General features: G+C 39.4%; 1 protein-coding gene across 1 annotated transcript in view; it reads left to right on the plus strand.

Annotated features, from left to right (window-relative positions):
• Map3k15 (mitogen-activated protein kinase kinase kinase 15) overlaps window positions 1–21,095 on the plus strand; it is a 95,793-nt gene that overhangs the window by 63,829 nt on the left and 10,869 nt on the right. Inside the window, exons 13-18 of the mRNA XM_035449753.1 lie at window positions 510–597; window positions 2,741–2,874; window positions 5,465–5,592; window positions 8,338–8,468; window positions 8,680–8,785; window positions 20,347–20,504. Of these exons, the coding sequence (XP_035305644.1) occupies window positions 510–597; window positions 2,741–2,874; window positions 5,465–5,592; window positions 8,338–8,468; window positions 8,680–8,785; window positions 20,347–20,504 (745 nt within the window). The remainder of the gene's footprint in view (window positions 1–509; window positions 598–2,740; window positions 2,875–5,464; window positions 5,593–8,337; window positions 8,469–8,679; window positions 8,786–20,346; window positions 20,505–21,095) is intronic.

Consider the following 21,095-nt stretch of genomic DNA (forward strand, 5'->3'; position numbering starts at 1 on the left):
CCACTTTGGTAATCACATCTCTATTCTGACCTCAGTCTGTCAAAGACACATCAGTACTCTCAAGTTTATCGCAGCACTTAATATCAAAACATAGAAAGTCTTAAGTGTCCATCAGCTGCAATATGAATAAAGAAATGTGGTACCTATACACAAAATGTAGTTAGTGCTAGTCTATGGTTGGAGCCTACAAAAAAGAATTTCTCAGTTTACTAGAAGAGAAACTGTTCTTGTGTTTTACTTATGTACTGCATTTAAGAGAGGTACTTTGGCATCAATAACCAACTAGTTAATAGAGATACTTCATAGAGAGGACTTAGGCATCAAGTATGTTTTGAACTAGATTGGAGAATTGCTAAAGTACCATGTCAAATCAAGAGTAGAATGATTGTTCCATAACTTGTGGGAGTTTATTTTATGTTTAAGTACAATGTAATACAATAAGGTTAAGTTAAATATAAGGGGAAAGAGTGATCCTGATGGGTGGTATTCTATGGAATTTGCTGTTCTAGATTTTGCTCTTTGGTCAAAGAGATGCTAAACAATGGAGTGGGCAGTACAGTGGAGTTGGAGGGAGAGGCAGATGGAGATACCTTAGAGGTAAGTCACAGAAGACCCAGAACTAAGAAAAACATCATTTAATATACCTTTGGTGCTTAGAGAAAAATGTTCCAATTTTCATGTGAATCCTCTATTGAATATAGTTAAAGATACCTTTGAACCAGCCAGACATCTTTGTCCATAGGTGTCAGAAATTAAGTTTAAAGTGTCTCTGTAGAAGAATCTTATGATCATGGGATCCTGTCAGTCAGAATATTTTTTAAATGGCCATGGATTACATGAAGTTTTCCTTTATGCATAACTATGAAAAGTATATTTTTCTAGGTTAATAGTATTTGAGACTCCAAGAGAAAAAAGTTGACAAGGTGTAAACAGATTTTTTTCTAAATGGACTACTTGCACATGGTATATTAAATAAATCAAAGTTTAAACCACTTTAAGGGAAATGACATTATCATGTTTGGCAAGCACAGTGGTGTACAAAGACTACATCATTTATTTGTGTTTTAATCTTGCAGTCATTCAGATTTGCCAGTAATTCAGGTTCTCCCAGTAATTACAATTTCTTGAGATTTTATTATATTTTTGAAGTTAGACTGAAATTAATTCCTTAAGGTTTTCTTCAAAAAGTATAAAAAGGGTTCATTTTAGTAATTGGGTCAGGTACAAGAATTACTGGCTTACAATCAATGTGTTATAGAAATAACATGTGGGAAAGAGTGAAATAAGTCTGTAAGACAGTGGAGAGCCTTTGGTCATCTTAATTGTGTATTGTCATGAGCATCTTTAAAGGCATATAGGAAGGAACATACATATTTTTTTTGGTTTTTCAAGACAGGGTTTCTCTGTGGCTTTGGAGGCTGTCCTGGAACTAGCTCTTGTAGACCAGGCTGGTCTTGAACTCAAAGAGTTCAAGCCTGCCTCTGCCTCCCGAGTGCTGGGATTAAAGGCATGTGCCACCAACGCCCAGCTGCTTTCTTTCTGTTTTACGTATGAGTTGCTTAGACTACTGTCACCTTTGTTTTAATCATTACCAAGAATAAATTTTAATGTAGCTGCATGCAGTGGCTTACTATAGTTGTCATGTTCAATTTAGTATGTAATATGCGTGTTATGTGTGGAGGTCACAGGATAACTCTGGAGTTGATTCTCCCTTCCTTCCTTCCTTCCTTCCTTCCTTCCTTCCTTCCTTCCTTCCTTCCTTCCTCCCTCCCTCCCTCTCTCCCTCCCTCCCTCCTGCCTTTCTTCCTTCCTTCCTTCTATGGGTTTTGGGGGGTTGAACTCCAATCACCAGGCTTACACAGTAAGCACCAATAACCACTGAGCCATCTCACTGGCCTTGTTTTTGCTTTTTAAAACAGGTGTTTCTCTGTAGTCCATACTAACCCTGAGATCCCATGAACTTCCTGTCTTAGCCTTCTGAATGCTGGAATTATAGGCATGCACTACCACATCCAGTGAGGCCACAATAGGTTTTGATAAGAGGAGTGAAAGGGACTAGTAATCCTGATTGTAAAATGTATGTGCTAGATCCATATGACTGAAAGGGGCTCGTCCCAACATGTGTATATGATATTAAGATGTTAACTTTTACTGACTTTTCTTTCCTGAGCTACTGAAAGGGTTGTTTCCTGACAAGTTGTCATGCAGGAAGATATTGATTTGTGGTACTTAACATGCTTAGAAAGTTTTAAATTGCAGCATTAAAATGATGACAAATCTCCAGAAGGTAAGCCAGGTAATTTACAGGTGAGTCTTATTTTTGTTTTGTTTTGTTTTGTTTTTGTTTTTCGAGACAAGGTTTCTCTGTGTAGTTTTGGAGCCTATCCTGGCACTCGCTCTGGAGACCAGGCTGGCCTAGAACTAACAGAGATCCGCCTGCCTCTGCCTCCCGAATGCTGGGATTAAAGGCGTGTGCCACCAACGCCCAGCTTATTTTATTCTAACTTTCCTGAATTACATTTCATTAAGTCATTCTATAAATACATGAACAGATGAGAATAATTGTTAAATGAAAAGAATAATTGTTAAATGAAAAGTGTAAAGCCTAAGAAGCATATTTTGCTTGGCACTCAAATAATGCTAAATTTATAGTTTTGAAAAACTTGTTAGATAGATTTGGGGCTTCTCTTCGATACGTTGTGTTTTGTCTTTTTTATTCCTGTTGTTTTGCCTTGTTTAGTATGAGTATGACCATGATGTGAATGGGGAAAGAATTGTCTTGGGGAAAGGATCTTATGGGATTGTGTATGCTGGCCGAGATCTCAGTAATCAAGTACGAATAGCCATCAAGGAAATCCCAGAGAGAGATATCAGGCAAGTTGGGACTGCCTTCGGTATTCTGCATTTTCTTTTCTTTTCCTTTCTTCTCTTTTTTTGCATTCTGCATTTTATATCTTAATAATCTGTATCCCAAGCCTACCACTGATGGTGTAAGCATTTAATCTGTGCCTTATGATGCGGCTACCTTATGTTGTCAGAGCTTGTAATGCTCTTATTATAAGGATGATATGCTTTTGTTCTCTTATAGTATTAACACATGGAAAAAATCAAAATACTTAGAAGTTTGTGGATTAAAGAAGGTCATATTTCAAAGGAAAACTGTATTTCTACCCACAACTATATCTGAAATTTTACATTTTATGCAGCTATTTGAAAATATTTTAAAATATAACTGAGAATTTTTTTCTCTTTGTTTTTCAGTGCTGGGGCTAGAACCCAGGTCCCTGAGCATGCTAGGCAAAAGCTCTCTACCACTGAGCTACATCTCCAGTCTTTACTGAGTGCTTTTAAATTTACACTGTAACAATTGAAAATGGCTATGATTTGTGTGGATATGTTATTACAGAATTTAAATGCAGTTAAAAATCAGAGTTTCACAATACAACTTTTGTTAATAACTGTGGTCTTTAACCTTGCCCATAGATTTGGGACTGTTTTTCTACCATCAGTACTACAACTTAGGAATTTTATTATTACATTTTTTTTTAATTTTCATGTGATAGATTTTGATCATATTCTTTCCCCTCCCCCAAGTCCTCCCAGATCTGCCCCACTTCCCTACCCACCCAATTCCTGTACTTACTTCAATTCATTTTATATTTAAACCTTATCTAAATCTAAACAAAAGCACAGCAGTGCTTACTGTTGAGTGATTCTGTAGAGAAGCTATACATGTAATCATGACCGCAATAGAAATAATCATGGGCCACAGACACATCCACCATAGTTGACAGTGTTTCCTCCAGCTCTGGGTGCTAATGGATATGTGCATACATCTCTCCATCTGGGTGATCACTGTCTGTGTTACACAGAATTTCTAGCAACTATGTGACCATCCATTCACTAATTTGTTCATTTTCAGTGGAATAATATAGTATATGAATTATAATGAAGACCTGAAACAAACTAATCTGACTTCTTCATATTACCAATATGGAAACCAAGCTTGAAGGAGATTAAGGGACTCCCAAAAGGGTCCGTCATCCAGTATTTTCCCTTATTCATGTGATACATAAGCTGTTGAAGTTGCATAGATTTGGGAGTACTCCTGGCATGTATCTCCATTGGTAGTACTGTTCCTACTTTTCCTTGCCTACGAAAATTCCTGGGATGATATTTGAGCTGGAAAGGGCCTCAGAGGCCATTTTGTCGAACTTGTAAATTTTGAGCTGAATTTAGGATGACTGGGAATGTTTTCCATCCATGAATCTGAATTGGTGCTAGGGAATAAAAGGTGACCAGGATTCTGTCCCCATCCTAGGGTGCTGCTTTGGTGGAGAATGCAGATACTGTGTCCATGAGTTAAAATGAAAGGTGCTGGTGCTATAATAGAAGGGTACACAAAGTGTTTTTGGAAAACAGGGGGGACTGAGCTGGATGAGCTGTGTCAAGTTTAAGAGAACAAATCATCTTCAAGCTGGTTTATTGAGGAATAAGTAGAAAATGGGGCCTATGAGGGTAAAACAGAACTGTTAAGAAACAAACACACATTGAGAAAGCAGTTTATATAAAGCTTGAATGTAGGGTATGGGCTAGTGAAGGACTCATGAGGCAAAAATGTGAAAGGTATTGTCTGACCTGATTTGGAAGGTCCTTGTATGCCACCTTAAACAGTATGGTCTTTACGTGGAGTTGTTTCATGAAAGCTTGAAAGTCCAAAGACTAAAGCTAACAACTCATTAGTTATGGGTTGAGTCTGTAGAGTAAGTCAGTTTAGGACAGAATTTTCTAGACCACCACTTTCCATGGGAAAAAGAGGATTGTTGAAAGAGGTGAAACTTTGTTGGAGAATCTGTGCCCAAGCAATAGTTACGGTAGAAATAGTAGCCATTAATTGAGTGTTTACCATGTAACAGTCCCTCCATCAATGCCTGAGAAACTTAAGTCACTCTACTCCCCTGGAAGCACTACATGGCTATATTGTTACAGGTTGAATATTCCTTATCTGAAATTCTTATGACAAGTAGCAAGAAATGTTTCAGATAAGTTTTTTTTTTTCAAATTTTAGAATGCTGTGTGTAGTAAGGTACCTGTAGGGTATAGTACCCAAATCTAAACACAATATTCCTTTGTGCTCCCTGTACACATAGCCTGGAGGCATTTTTAGATAATACTTTATTGTGTCTGAATTTTGACAATGAGCCAGCACACAATGTTAGGTGTGACATTTTCTACTGGTGTCATGTTGATACTCAAAATGTTTTTGATCATATAGATTTTTGGATTAGGTATATTTAGCCTGTATCCCATGTTTTACAGGTAGAAAGATGAATATTCTCATGGAAGCTGAGGAAGAGATCCTAGAAGGGATGGTTAGCAGCAGGGTAGATACTATGAAAGGACTACTAGGGCCTAGAACCCTGGGATTTGCAGGTGGTGCATGCTTTATTTTTTTCTGCAATAGATACTCTCAGCCTCTGCATGAAGAAATAGCCCTACACAAATATCTCAAGCATCGCAACATTGTCCAGTACCTGGGCTCTGTTTCGGAGAATGGCTACATTAAGATATTTATGGAACAGGTGCCTGGAGGTAAGTTAGTCACTCTCTTTTGATCTCACATTCTGAAAATCACTTATGAGAATACAATATGGATATCACTGATTGTCTCAACGTCTAACAAATGACAGACCTTTTGGAGGTTGGAAAATGTTGGTTTCTCAGAAGAGTTCTATACAACTTTGCAAAGGTCACATAAACAGTTTATTTGGGGCTTATTTAATCAGCCTAAAATACTCACCCACTATCTACTGAGTGCTAACATTGGAGACAAAGAATTGAAGACCAAAATCTCTGGCCTTGACCTCAGCTCTTCTTGGTCTAGGAATTTAGAGGTGGTTTGGGAAAAGGGACACTGGAGCTTTTTTATAGTTTTATACATGCATAGAATAATATTATTATTTATCTACATTATCCTGTGTTGTCTCTTTTTCCCTCCTGCTGACCCTTTTTCTTCCCAGCTAATTCTCTTTCTTTCACATCTTTTTTGTGATCCACTGGGTTTAATTAGGTTGCTTAAATGAGCATGTTTAGGGTTTGTTTTTTTGTTATTAGAGCATGGGTAACATGTCAGTGTCTACACCACTAAAGAAAGTCGCCTCCACAACTATTAATTGCTAATAGTCTCATTGGCCTTCCCCTATCCATGATGGAATATTGAATGACCCAATCTTATGCAGCTCATATTCAAGGTAACTTAATTTTCTGTGTGTTTATAATTGCAATGGACATGTTATTTCAAATGACATTGTTTCTTAGCATTCCTCCCTGTTTTCTGGGTCTTAGATTCTTTCTATTACCTCTTCCGTAATGTTCTCTAGTCCTTGGAGAAGAGTGATAGATGGGTCTCATTTAGGACTCAGCACTCAGCAATTATTTATTCTCAGTACTTTGACCAGTTATGAGCCTGCATTAACCACTGCCTGCTACCAAAAGACTTCTCTCACCAAGTCTGAGAGCAGCACTCATCTTTGGGTATAAGCACAAATACATATAAGGCAAATTGACATGTCTATTAGCTAAGCAACAGTAATAGATTCTCCTCTAGGGCCTATGATCTACCCAGTCATAGGCTTTTGGTCAGATTTACAGTACCAGGCATTTATTTCCTCTTGGGGACTAGAACTAAAATCCAACAGAAAATGATTGGTTGCCCCCCCATAACCAATATGCCACTATTGCCTCAGTAATAGTGGCTAGCCTGGTCAATATTGGAGTGTGCAGGATTTGTTTTTGTTTTCGAGACAGGGTTTCTCTGTGTAGCTTTGGAGCCTATCCTGGCACTCGCTCTGGAAACCAGGCTGGCCTCGAACTCACAGAGATCCGCCTGCCTCTGCCTCACGAGTGCTGGGATTAAAGGCATGCACCACCAACACCTGGCCTTGGAGTATGTAGGATTTAACCAGTGTGTATACCATCTTTCTTCTCTACCAACCTGCATAACACTTTATAGTCCTATGAAAAGTAGCTAGCAGAGAGGTAGTTTCCTGGTCAGTTCCAGCTTGATTTCTTTATGTCCTATAAACAAAATATGTTGTGTCTTCAGCAGTAGTCTTAGTAACTACTTCTGGTGGGCAACCGAGAGCAATGGCAATAGACTATTTTGTTTTCAAAATCTCTGGGGCCTTGCTAGTAAGCAAGTCATAGAGAGGTATGATACCTTACATTGGAGTTTTCATTTAAAAACCTATGGCTTGTGCTACAGAGATGCTTAGTGTTTAAGAGCACTTGCTGCTCCCAGCACCCACATAGTGGCTCACAACTGTCTATAACTCCAGTTTCAAAGGATCTGAAATGCTCTTCTGACATCTGTAAGCTCCTGCATGCACATACACATAGAATAAAATTAATTTTGAAAGATTTATGGATTCTGGGAGCATCATTACCCACCCATGCAGGATACCTCCCTTCAGATATTTTTTTAAATTAAATTTTAATTAGTTTACAAAATAATGTGTTCCCACTATCCCTACCTTTCCTCCATCTCCCTATCTCACCACCTTTAAACGTTTTTATACCTGGTATCACTAATACACACTTTTATATCACATTGGACATAGTTACTTTTAAAGAGATATTGCAAAATAACAAATGGATAATAAAACCAGATACCAGTGCGTTATGTAGCAAATCCCTACATGTAGGCAATAGAGTATTAGAAGTAATTTTTTGGCCAGATGATGGCGATGGCCTTTTATCCCAGCACTCGGGAAGCAGAGGCAGGTGGATCCCTGTGAGTTTGAGGCCAGCCTGGTCTACAGAACCAGTTCCAGGACAATCAGAGCTACACAGAGAAACCCTGTCTTGAAAAACAAAAAAAAGTAATTGTTTGGATCTTTAACTGGTAGTTTGAATGGGTCTAGCCATTAAGATTCAATTTTTTGGTTAAGTAAATAAACTGTAAGAATTGGAGTAGTAATTACATAATATTTTAAGTAAATATCACTAGGATATTAAATAGCCCTACCTCAGCTAATCATCGAGTAGGTGAAATGAGATGATATATGTAAGAGCTTCTGGAAAGGTGCCTGGCAATGAGCAAGAGCTGGGTAAATGAGTGAGCATTGAAATAATAATAAATCTCATAGCATTTCATTGAATAGTGATCATCAGTATCTGAATACTTGTTTAGGGTTAAAAATACCACTTGAGTTTACTTCCTTGACCCCTTACAAATGAATCTTTATCATCCTGTTGGTTTTTGTTTTATTTTTTTGGTTTGGTTCCTTTTGTGTTTGTTTGCTTTGGTTTGGTTTGGTTTTGCTGTGCCACTTTTAGGAAGCCTTTCTGCTCTCTTGCGATCCAAATGGGGACCAATGAAGGAACCCACTATCAAGTTTTATACCAAACAGATCCTGGAAGGCCTGAAGTATCTCCATGAAAACCAGATCGTTCACAGGGACATAAAGGTATGGGCTTCTTGTCTAAGCCATCAAAGTGGTGTTTTTCTAAGCCTTCACTATAGTATGGTGGAATAGTCTGCTCACAGAGGGAGACAGCTTATCAGGATAACCCCACCCTATCCTATGTCAGGTCCAGCCTTTGTAGAGGGCCCACACTATAGGGTGCTAGTTTGCTTAAATCTGCCTTTACACACTCAATGCTGTTCTTTTTCCAAAGGGTGATAATGTTCTGGTGAACACCTATAGTGGAGTGGTAAAAATCTCTGATTTTGGAACATCTAAACGCCTTGCAGGAATTAACCCATGCACTGAGACCTTTGCAGGTAAGCAGAGTAGAGCTGACTGTGTGATGCCATCTTGGATCTAAGCTTTCCTTCTGAATTTGTGGTCATATATGAACTACTTATTGGTCACCTTTGATTTTTTAAGTTTATCTAAGATTTTTTTCATAGAATATAATTTGATCATATACTTTTCTTTCTCCTCTTCCTACCCACCCAACTTCATGCATTCTCTCTCTCTCTCTCTCTCTCTCTCTCTCTCTCTCTCTCTCTCTCTCTCTCTCTCTCTGTGTGTGTGTGTGTGTGTGTGTGTGTGTGTGTGTGTGTTACAAAATGAAAATCAAACAATCTTGAAAAAATAGTAAAACAAAAATACTAAAACAAAAGTGTGTAAAAACATGGAATCTATTTCATGTTGGCCAGTTACTCCTGGGTATGGGCCCTGCCTGCCCTAGACTGTAGTTGATATACCAAACGGCAATCTAAGATTTTCCCTTTCCCAGCAGGTATCGATTACAAATAGCTTCATGGTTAGGGGTGGGACTTTGTTTCTACTTGTTCTCAGTGTTGGGACTTTTGTCAGTTTTGAACCTGTGCAGGTCTTAGGCATACTGTCACAGTCTCTGTGAGTTCATATATGTATCATTCCTGTTGTGTCTGGAAGATGTTGGAGTCACCTACCACTTCTGGCTCTTACAATCTTTCTGCCTCCTCTTATGCATAGATTCCTGAGCCTTAATGGAGGGGCTTGATAAAGATATCCCAATTTAGGGCTGAGTGTTCCAAAGTATCTCACTTTCTGCACATTGTTCATTTGTGGGTCTTTGTGTTAATTCCCACCTACTACAAGAAGAATCTTCACTGATGATGGTTGAGTAAAACATTGATCTTCAGATATAGCAGTATGTCATTGGGAGTCATTTTAATACTGTGTTCCTTTAACAAAATAATAGTAGTAGGTTTTCCCTTAGGCCCATGACCCATCTATTTTCTCATGTTCTTGACAGTGTTAAGTATGGGTTCCATTTCATGGAATGGGTCTTAAATCCAATTGAAAAATATATTGGTTACTCCCATAACATTTGTGCCACTATTGTACCAGTTTATCTTGCAGGGCAGGTCACTGTCATAGGTGGCAGGGTTTATAGCTGGGTAATATTGATATTTGCTTTTCTCCTCTGCTACTGTAATTTCTAGCATCATGAACACTAATCAGTAGGGGTAAAACTTTTAGTTGGGGGGTTAAAGAGATGACTCAGTGGTTAAGAGCACTGGCTGCTCTTCCAGAGGACCTGGGTGCAATTCTCAGGACCCCCATGGTAGCTCACAACTATCTGTAATTACAATTACAGGTGATCCAACACCGTCACACAGCTACACCAGTGTACATTAAATACATTAATTTAAAAATCTTCTAATTGGCACCAGGTTGATATCTCCATGTTTGATGATGTAAGGAAGTTGTATGTTCAGCAATAGGACATTCCATCAGATTTGGAGAGTAACCATACCAGTGGTGTTTGGGGGTTCTATGGGACAGGACCCCTTTGGTCAATGACTCAACAAGATGTAACCCATTCTTAGCAGTGAAGGTTTTACTTGGTAACATATGATGTCTAGTTGGTATATTATCTCCCCCATTATATAGTGATTCTTTTTAACTTAGTTTTCTATGTGGATATATTTTAGGAAGCTTCTAGAGTAGCAAGTTTCTATGTGACTTTTCAAAGGCTTTTAGTGTTAATTGTCCATCTCCATATTCCCTCCTTTACCTCTTCCTCCTTATTTAATCATCCTTATTTTAGTTTCCCCTTTACCTCTTTATTACACTATACTCTTATTTCCCCTTCTTTGGAAGGTCCTCTCTTCCCTCCTGGTCCCTAACTCAGGGACCTAACTTACACGTTTTTTTTTTTCATATTGAAACATATCTAAAACTTAAAAGCTAACATCCAAATATAAAACATACAATATTTGTTGGGGGGGGCTAAGTTACCTCACTTGGGATGATTGTCTCAAGTTCCATCCATTTTGATTCTTAATACAGATGAAGTATTGTCCTTGACTTTAAAATGCTTTAACTTTGTTATGGTGATATACTTGGGCAGCTATCTGTTATACCAATATTGCCCTACTTTCTTCTTAGCCTCTTACAAGTTGGGTAGACAAAGAATTCTGCTGAGATTTCTTAAGGGTTCTCAATCAGCGAAATGGAAGTATGTCTTCACAGTTGGTAGCATACCAGTCAAAATCATGGGTAATGTATAACTTATTAGGACATTTTATTGGCCTATCATAAAAATAGCTCTTTACCATAGTGGATTCTAATACTTTGAACTTTGTTATGATTATATTTCCAAGGGAAACTAATTTTCCTGGGTTAACAGGGTATTTTATGTGAGTTTGAAGAACTGCATTTTCTTGTCCACTTGTTGGTGATGCAACATTCTAAACGTTGACAGGGACTGGATTCAAAGGTGATAATACCAGCTGGTTTTCTATTTACCAAACCAGTAGGTATAAGGCCTCTGACAAGCTACCTGTGGCTTTTTGGAATTCCTGTTTAAAAGCAACTATAGCAAAAATTTTGATCCTTGGAAAGAAGTGCTGATTTTTAATAAGGTTGTGGTCCCCTAAGGAGGAACATGATGATCAAAAGGAACATGTCTGATAGAACTGTGAAACAGCTCTCATAACCTTATAGTTCTGAAATAAGGTATAGATGGCAAATGGCAGGTAATAGATTGTTCTGTCTTTAAAATGACCAAAGTTGTAGAATGGACCAATTTGGCCTTATTTGTGGTAAATAATGTCCCAGTTTTAAAGGACTTTTCTTCAATAAGAGAATTGTGTGTTAATCCCTGGGTACCCACAGTGGAAACATGCCCCTCATGAAAGGGAATGTTAATCTATCAAAAATGACTTTAGTTATAAGGCCAAAGGAGGTGCATGTGCCTTAAAATGGACAAGACTATACCAGGACTCCATTAACATTTCCCACACAAAGAATATGTTAAATTTTCACTTAGGTTTTATGATATAAATATGCCCCTATTTATATATGAATCTGTATATAATACTGGCCCCCATTTATCTTATCATTTTACAACTGTAATTGAAAATAATTTATATCTTCCTCTTTGGAAGCCACCAATTAGCTTAGCTGTATGTAGTAAGAGGGACTCTGATATGACAGGGAATCATTTCAAAATCATAAAACCCCAACAATTTATTTAATAATTAGCATCCCTGAGGAGGAAAAATTCACATGGAAAACACACGTATAATTCATTATTGCATATCATATTTCCCCAGTAATTGGCTTAAGGAGGCATGAATTTTGCAATGTAAAATAATGCAGGGGTATTTAGGGGATAATAAAGAAAGGATTTCATTTTGGTGAAGAAATTCTCCTGCATGTAATTACTCTTTACAAAACAGAAGAGTTCTGTAAAGAAGTCTCAGCTGGCTGGTACAGAACTCTGGCTTTGGTAGATAATGTTGGAACTTTTTCCTCATAGATCATCTGAAATTGTCTGAACTTTGTTAGGAAAAACAGTAATCTCAGGCAGTTGCATACCCTGAATCCCTTCCTTCCTATGATCCTATGGAGGGCCTTTGCCTTGGGTATGATAAACTAATTTTGCAAACAAAACTCAATTTGAAACAGTGTTGGAGCTGGAACCAGGCCCTTTTACATGCCATGCTAGTGTTCTATTACTAAACCACACACGAAGGCATTTTGTCCTTGTAATGGTACGTTTGCATTTTAGTACATTTCTGCTTCCCCTGATATATCCCTGTACCCCTTGGTAGTCACTCTTGGTTTCAGTCCCAGACAATCATTGGATTGGCTTGGTATGTGTACCATGTTTGGGATATTCCTGCACATGTAATATGACAATACACATTCTAAAAATATTTACCTTCCTCAATTAGTGCTATGTTTCCAATGCTCATCTATATTATGGCATGTAACAGGCCTTCATTCCTTTCCATCTGAATAGTCTCCCAAAGTACGCATGGTATAGTTTCTTCTGTGAGCACTCCCAGGAACCTTTATGCAGATGTATGTTTATATCCCTCTTACACACGTACTTAAGATTAGATCCACAAAAGAAACTTTGTTTGGTCTATGAACATCCTCCAATCAAGGATGAACAGTCCCAGTTTCTGGCTTAACCACTTGCTACCTGTGTCTCCTTAGGCATATAAATTACTATTTATCTATCTATCTTCTATCTCCTCACTCAGATTTGTATTGAGTAAAATGGTGTTGTGGAGCATACATGTCTGTTCTCCCCAAATAGATAGTCCATGATAGACCAAAGTATGGATACACCAAAGTCCACTTTGGTGAACCAATGAGTTTTGTTGGGGTTACTTACAGGAATATGGATGAGAGATTACTTAGAGGAACAGAAATGACTCAAAGACAGCTGTATCACCAAAGCCTACTCCAGCATGGATGACAGCTCATAAAAACTGGGAACCTACCTGTAGGTAGCATAAAAAGTTGGAGAGTACCCTTTCAGGTAGCTCAATTGGTCTAAGCCATTTCTAGGCAGCTTGGCTCGGTTTTGTTTTTTCTAGCCAATTTGGTTGGTCTCTGCTGGTTCTCTCTCTATTTTTAGACTGCTTGGTTCATCTCTGCTTCTTTCAAGCAGCTGTGCTAGGCTGAGAGTCTTTTTTGCAGCTTGGCTAGTAGAACCCTACTTCCTCAAGAGTAAATAGAGAATCTAGTCAGTTTCATGGACTTCCTGAATCTATTTCAAGTTGTTTACTTTCAGTCATAATGAACTTCCCTGCAGTATTTGACCTCCCTTTAGAACACCTACTTGTTTGACCTCCCTATAGTTAGTTAAGGGGTTTCCCTCCAAAATGGGAAGTTACTCTAAGGTAACTGTTAACAGAACAAAAGTAGATCTCAGGTGGTTACCAAGGATGAAATGGACCAATGTTGATGAAATATTTTGACTGGCACCTGGATTATAGCAAGTAAAATTAAGTATTTGTTAATAAGTACTGTGGTCATATTTTGTTTATGATCTAACAAATAAAGCTTTCCTGAAGATCAGAATGCAAAGCTAGTCACACTAGATATCCATAGAGGCCAGGCAGTGGTGGTACACACCTTTAATCCCAGCACTAGGGAGACAGAGGCAGACAGATCTCTGTTAGTTCAAGGCCACCCTGGGCTACATGGAATTAATCCAGTCTAAAAGAGAAACAGAGCTCACACAAAGTTGATTCCAGCACTTGGAATGACACACATTTAATCCCAGCACTTAAGGAGGTGGAGACAGGAAGGGATATGGCTGGGTGGAGGTGGAGACAGGAAGGGATATGGCTGGGTGGAGAGTGGAATATAAGGCAGGAGGAAACAGGAGCTCAGTGTAGTCTGAGATGGCAGTCTGAGCAGAATTCATTGTGAAGCAGTCAGGATGCAACTGAGGAGTCGATCTTCAGGTGGGATTGCCCCTTTGATCCGAGGTAAAGGTAAGAGCTTGTGGCTGGCTGCTTTGCTTCTCTAATCTTTCACCTCCCCATATCTGATTCTGGGTTTTTATTATTAATACTGACTAGAATTTGTGCTACAAAATACAATTTATATTTTAACACTTAATATGAATTTGCATTTAGAAGTTTGAAGGGTTTAGAGCTGGAGGGTGCCTTTGAGAGAACTGTTTCCATATGGAACATGTTGAAACTGTGGGACACAAAAGGTGTCATCATAAATGTTATATTTGTCTTTTACTGCCCCTTAATTTAGCCCAGAGAATATTTGGTTTGTCCCATGACTTTTCCAGCTGCTTTGAATGACAGAATCACAATGAAAGTTGAGGGAACAGCAGGTCAAGATGGGTGATGGGAAAGGTATAGGCTTATGTACTCATGAGTGCTATGGTCCTCATTCATGGTGGTGGCTCACCTGCCCCTCTCCCTGCCAGCTGCATTGTGGGCAGTGACCTCTACTACAGTCAAGAGTGTTTGCTTCTTCTCTACCTCTTTTCTAACTCACCCACTGCAGGAAGGCAAAGAAAGGAGATTGGCAGGTGAAGATGTGTCTTGATTAACACCATTGTAAGCTGGATCCCTATACTCTGAGACCTAGTGTTTGATGTTCATTTCACTTGTTGGATCCCCCTGCATGTGATTTCCATGTCATGGATGGGGCCTAGGCTGGCCATTGGCTGAGTGCCCCCTGAACCTCTCCAACCACTACATTGTACCTATTGCTCTTATTTTCCATGGAGACATTCAAAGACTGGAATAGAGTGCCTCTTGGAGGGAAGCTAGTGAGGCCCCAAAGAGAGCCAGGTGCAGGGCAAGGCAATTTTTCAAGATTTGTGCATAGTTCAAATGCACCATAGTGCTATCTTCATGAGTTTTTTCCAGACTTCAGCCTTTGGTAGAATTGACACATGCCCCTACACACTTACCACTGGGGGATTTTTCCTTTATCTGAAGTATTTGTGTAGTTCCATGTCTCTCTATTGGCTGTTCCATGTGAACAGATGCTTACCCTGTGAGTACAGTAGTGAATCAAATGGAGTGCCTGGGTTTCCACCATTGTTCTGTATCTTCCAGAACTGTGGGAAAGAGATAATAGTGCGTCTTTGAAGCTTTTTCTTCAGCAGTACTTCTCGATTTGTTATATAATTCAGTGATGTCAAATTCTGAACTCAGGGATAGAAGACCTGGGTTCCAGCTTCAATGACTAGTTTCTCTGAACTTCACTTGCCTCCTGTTATAAAATGTGCAATAGCAGTAGATGGCACCCCCTTTGCCCTATCTTACCAGAATTATGAAAGTCAAATGCATAGCACTACATGGAAATTACTTATATGCCATCAAATACTGACCCAAAGTCAGATGTAGGAACCAGCCTCCAGTATAGTTGAATATGGACTGGATAAAGTGACTCACTTCCATTGAATGTAAAAGACAGAAGTGATGGTGGCCGAAAAATGTCCACTTCCTTCTCTCAGATGATACTCACTTATAGAAATCATGTCTTGAGTTCTCCTCTGAAAGATTCCATGTTATGAGAAACTGCAGTTATGAAGTTTCCTGCTCATCCCAGTCTGAAAGAGGGAGATTCATCTTGGACCTAGCCACGTTAGTCTAATGTTAAATCATGCAGCCCAATCCACATCTGGACTCAGCCTCATAGGAGAAATCCCTGCCTACTCAGCTGGCTGCTACTAGATCCCCACCCTTAGGTCTTGTGTGAGACCATAATGACTCTTTTGGTTATGTTAAGGATGGAGTCCAGAGCATTGTGAATGCTAGTCAAACGTGCTACTACTGAGCTATATCCTGTGTACCAATACATTCTTTTAAGCGCTAAATTTGGGAGCAATTTATTACATAAGAATAAATAATATGGATGTCCTTACTGATTCCTTAACTTTACAACAGGTGATAGTCACTGTGGTCTCATACAGAGTAAATTCTACGCTTAGCTTAAGGAGATTAATTATGTTTTTTGAGACAGGGTTTCTCTGTATTGCTTTGGAGGCTGTCCTGGCACTCGCTCTGTAGACCAGCAGGTCTTGAACTCACAGAGATCCGCCTGCCTCTGCCTCCTGAGTGCTGGGATTAAAGGCGTGCGCCACCACTGCCCGGCTAATTATGGTTTTAATTATGAAAAAAATTATACTAAGGTAGACAGTTGCTTGATCAGGGTCAGTTAGCCATCACTGTTTGGTTTAGTACTATTTTTGAATTCTACATAATGTAAATTTATTTTTATGTTCCTTTTACAAATTACTTTATTTTTGAGATTATAATACCACCATTCCCTCTTCCTTTACCTCCTTCCAGATTCCCCCATATACTCCTCTCCTTGTTCTATTTCAAATTCATTTTCTCTCTTCACTAATTATTGTTACATGCATATATGTGTGTGTGTGTGTGTGTGTGTGTGTGTGTGTATTCCTAAATATAACCCATTGAGTCATATAATGTACTTGTATGTATGTTTTCCTCTTTTAAAAACACCTTTGTACATAAAGAATGAAATTATATCTTTCCAGGAAAAATAGATGCAACTAGAGATCACCATATAAGCAAAATAAGTCAGATTGAGCCACAAGTGTATGTTTTCTTACTTTTGTGCATCCTTATCCTATATAGATTCATAAATCACATCTGAACATGACACAGCAGTAGGAGACAGGCTATCTGGGGGAATGAATAGAAATATGGAAAGGAGGGAGAAGAGGGGTGTGAATATGGTTGAAGTCTATGAAATAATTGTATGAATGTGTCTATGAAACCGATCACTATGTACAATATGTACAATGAATATATTATATATATATATATATATATATAATATATATATATCAAACACACACAAACACACACACACACACACACACACACACACACACACACACACACCTACCTACCTATCTACCTTTGAAGTATGTTAGCTATAGTCCAGGAAGGAAAATATAAATAACCCAATTATTTTCACTGACTATTTTCTAAGTACTGAAACTGAAAGGGCAGAAAGGAGACTGAGACATCAGGGGGCTTCACAGGGGTGGGAGTGCACAGATGGTAAGGTGGGATCAGAACTTTGAGGAGAGAATGTACCTAGGGTGGTGTAAGTACCTCTGAGGAGCAAGAAGCTGGTTCTGGGAGTGTAGAGTGACAAAAAACCCTGGATTTTGGAGCCAACCTGAGGGTCCACATCAAGATCTGCTTACAGGAACAACAAACATACAGGGAAGTGTAAGTCCCCCTCCACCCTTCCAGAGTCTTTCTAGTGTCTTTTAGTTGCAGAACCTAACAGGGAGCTGCAGCCAAGGAGGAATGGGCATACCAGCCCCAACATCATATGGCAGAGTGAGCTGAGTGCTTAATAAACAATACAGTGTTAAATCTTTCTTATTTAATTATAGATTATTGGAGGGAGAAACTCCTGCCAACATTACTCCCTGTGATAGTCACAGCAACAACAGCCTGTAGGGGATATTGTAAAACCAGAAGTTTCCTTCCTGAGGCACTGGGATTTCTTCACAGTGCAAGTGTACATGAGATGCACCTTCATCTTGCCTAACTTTGCAACTGACTAATCAGTTCCCCCTTCATTTTGGCTCTGGAAGCCAAAGCATTTATTTGCACCTCACTGATCTGTTTGTCTTTACCAATAATAATACATAACTTCAAAGTGATTGAAACTAACTTAAAATAATTTAAAATTCATTTCTTTTGTGGCTCATTAAGCATGTTTCAACAACATAATAGTCCTATGTAGCTGAAGGCTAACAAGTCAGACTGTACAGAATACATGCCCATAATTGCAGAACATTCTATTGGTCACAACTTTCTAGACTCTTTAAAATGTTCATAGGAAGCTGGGTATAGTGGTTCCCACTTAATAGAGGCTTGGAAAGCTAAGAAAGGAAGATCACCATGAGTTTGGCATCAGCCTGGACTATATAATAATGATTTTCAGTCTAGTTCAGGTTATGTAGTGAGATACTGGATGAATGATGATGCCACGCATACTGGTTTTTGCCTATGAACTCAATATTCTGGAGGTTGAGGCAGGAAAATCAAGATTTTCCATGTAAACCTGGGCTACATAGTGAGATCAGACTAACCTGAGCTACAGAGTCTCTGTTAATTAATTGATTTTTTTATAGGAAAGGAAAATGGTAGCATGACATTGGCCTTTCAAGAAAAGAATGTAGTAGCTTCATTGATTAAAAACTCAGGAAGCTACTGTTAGTTGTGTGGTCTTGAGACAGACCGTTTTCTTTGCTTTGGACATCAGTGTTCGAGTGATGCCTTTTCTAAGGTTATCTAAACCTCTTTGTCAGTCCATAGTATCTCCTAAGGCATGTCAACATTTCCACTTTCTTTTCTCATGTTATATTTAAGGAAACCCAAAGATTTTATTTCCCAAGCCCTCTGATGGCTTCTCCAACCTCCCACTCACTCCATGTATTTCCCTTCATTATTCCTTTCACATTCCTGTTGCCATAGCCAGTCACCACCTTCCCTTTAGCAAACTCTGGTGGCTCCTGACCCACAGGTCAAAGTCCAAATTCAGCCTTCAGATGGGTTTTGGCAAGGGTTGTTCCTTTGCTACCTTTTGTCACCTTGCCCCAGATCAACCATCACTTGGCTGTACCTTGGACTCTATACTTGAGCTTTGCTCAAGTACTTCCTTTGCTTTGATGCCCTCATTTGCTTTTTTCTACCTCTTTGATCTTTACAGCAGAAACTTAACTTCACTGACAACATCAGCTATTGCCCTTTTGGATCATGTTGGTTGTGCTTTACACAGGCTCTTCCCAACTAATGACTGATCTGACAAAGGTGGAACTCATCCAGTATACAAATTTTGGCCAGGAGCTCCCTGGTGGCTCACAGCAGTGGCTTTTTGAGATACCTCCTACCTGATTCTTGCCCATCCCCACATTTCTGGAGATTAAAATTGCATTGTAAGCTGGCACTCTTGCCCCCCTCCCTTTTTATCCTTCATACCCCTCTCCCCAACAACTCCTTGTACATCTACTTTGTCTTAGCATTTGCTTGTCAGCGAACAAAATCAACACATTGATAATTTCCCTGACCCAGTCCAAGCCCAATCAAGCATTTATTCATCCACATGAGCCTCTTTGAGGCACCTCTATTATAGCACTGCATTTTAGTTGTGAACCTAGCCTTTAAATGGCTGATCCAGGCAGGCGTTGGTGGTGCACACCTTTAATCCCAGCACTCGGGAGGCAGAGGCAGGCGAATCTCTGAGAGTTTGAGGCCAGCCTGGTCTCCAGAGCGAGTGCCAGGATAGGCTCCAAAGCTACACAGAGAAACCCTATCTCGAAAAAACCAAATAAATAAATAAATAAATAAATAAATAAATAACCAAATAAATAATAAATAAATGGCTGATCCATCTCTATAACACTGCATTTTACTATCACTGTTCCCACCACCATTGTGCCATCTTCTTTACCATGTTAGCTCCTTCTGATCTGCTTATGTCTCAAATTCCAATTTCCTTGTATCAGGCATGCATTAAAAACATACTTATTGAAGCCAGGGAGTGGAGATGCACACATTTAATCCTAGCACTTGGGAGGCAGAGGCAGGCAGATCTCTGTGAGTTCAAGGCTAGCCTAGTCTACAGAGCAAGTTCCAGGACAGCCAAGGCTACACCGAGAAACCCTGTCTTGAAACACCCCCTAAAATATGCATATCGAGTTGGACTCAGTTATCTTTGTGGGGGGGTAAATAATCCTCTTTCAGTATGAATCATGTTAAAGGAAAGCATATTGCATGTCACTGATCAAAAAAATGATGCAACCAGGCTGGGCGGTGGTGGCACATGCCTTTAATCCCAGCAATTGGTAGGCAGAGGCAGGCAAACTTCTATGAGTTTGAGGCCAGCCTGGTCTACACAGCTACTCAAAGAAACCCTGTCTCAAAAAAATGATGCAACCAAATGGTTTACACAAAAGAGAAGTCCCCATCTGCCGTTGCCAAAGCAGTTAAATCCACACACTTAAATACTTATGCTCCACTTTTAAGCAATATGGTGTCCCCAAGTCTTCACTCATTTGTTTTTCATGTAGGGACTCTGCAGTACATGGCACCTGAGATTATTGATCAAGGACCTCGAGGGTACGGTGCTCCAGCTGATATCTGGTCCTTGGGCTGCACCATCATTGAGATGGCAACCAGCAGGCCTCCATTCCATGAGCTTGGTGAGCCACAAGCAGCCATGTTCAAGGTAAATATATATTTGTTCATTTGGGTGGTTTGGATGGATGTTGGGGCAGAACTTCCCAGATGTGTGAAGCTCATGATGGCATCACTGAAGTTGAGCCTTGCAGAAGGTTCTCACAGCTTTCCTGACTCACATCAGGCAATTCAAGGCCAAGATAAAAAGTCTTCTGACTTTTCAATCCCAATAGAACCCTGAATGTAAGGGCTGCAAAACAGAAACAACTTACCCTCAGCACCATCAATGACTATAATTGATCCATTTGGGACCATTGAAGGCCATACTTCCAGCTTCCATCACAGGTCTTGGAATCTAGAGCAGCTGGTGCTAATGAGAGCATGTTGTCTTCTTCCTGGTCTGTTGAACTCTTGTGGTGCTCAGGAAGCACAGCTGACAGCCATGAACTGAATTCATCCATAGGGCAGAAGTAACTTTCCTGATCCTCTTCCTGTCTTCAGCTTTTGCTTAACCACAAACTCTGGAAATGTATTGACTTCTTTGGGTTGTACATGAAGTCAGTTTTTATTGCCAACAAAACATAATCAAAGCACTCTTGATGATGTACTTAGGCTGGACATGGTGGCACACTCTTGGAAG

Source organism: Cricetulus griseus, chromosome X, assembly GCF_003668045.3.
Source record: "Cricetulus griseus strain 17A/GY chromosome X, alternate assembly CriGri-PICRH-1.0, whole genome shotgun sequence".
Classification (NCBI taxonomy): Eukaryota; Metazoa; Chordata; class Mammalia; order Rodentia; family Cricetidae; genus Cricetulus; species Cricetulus griseus.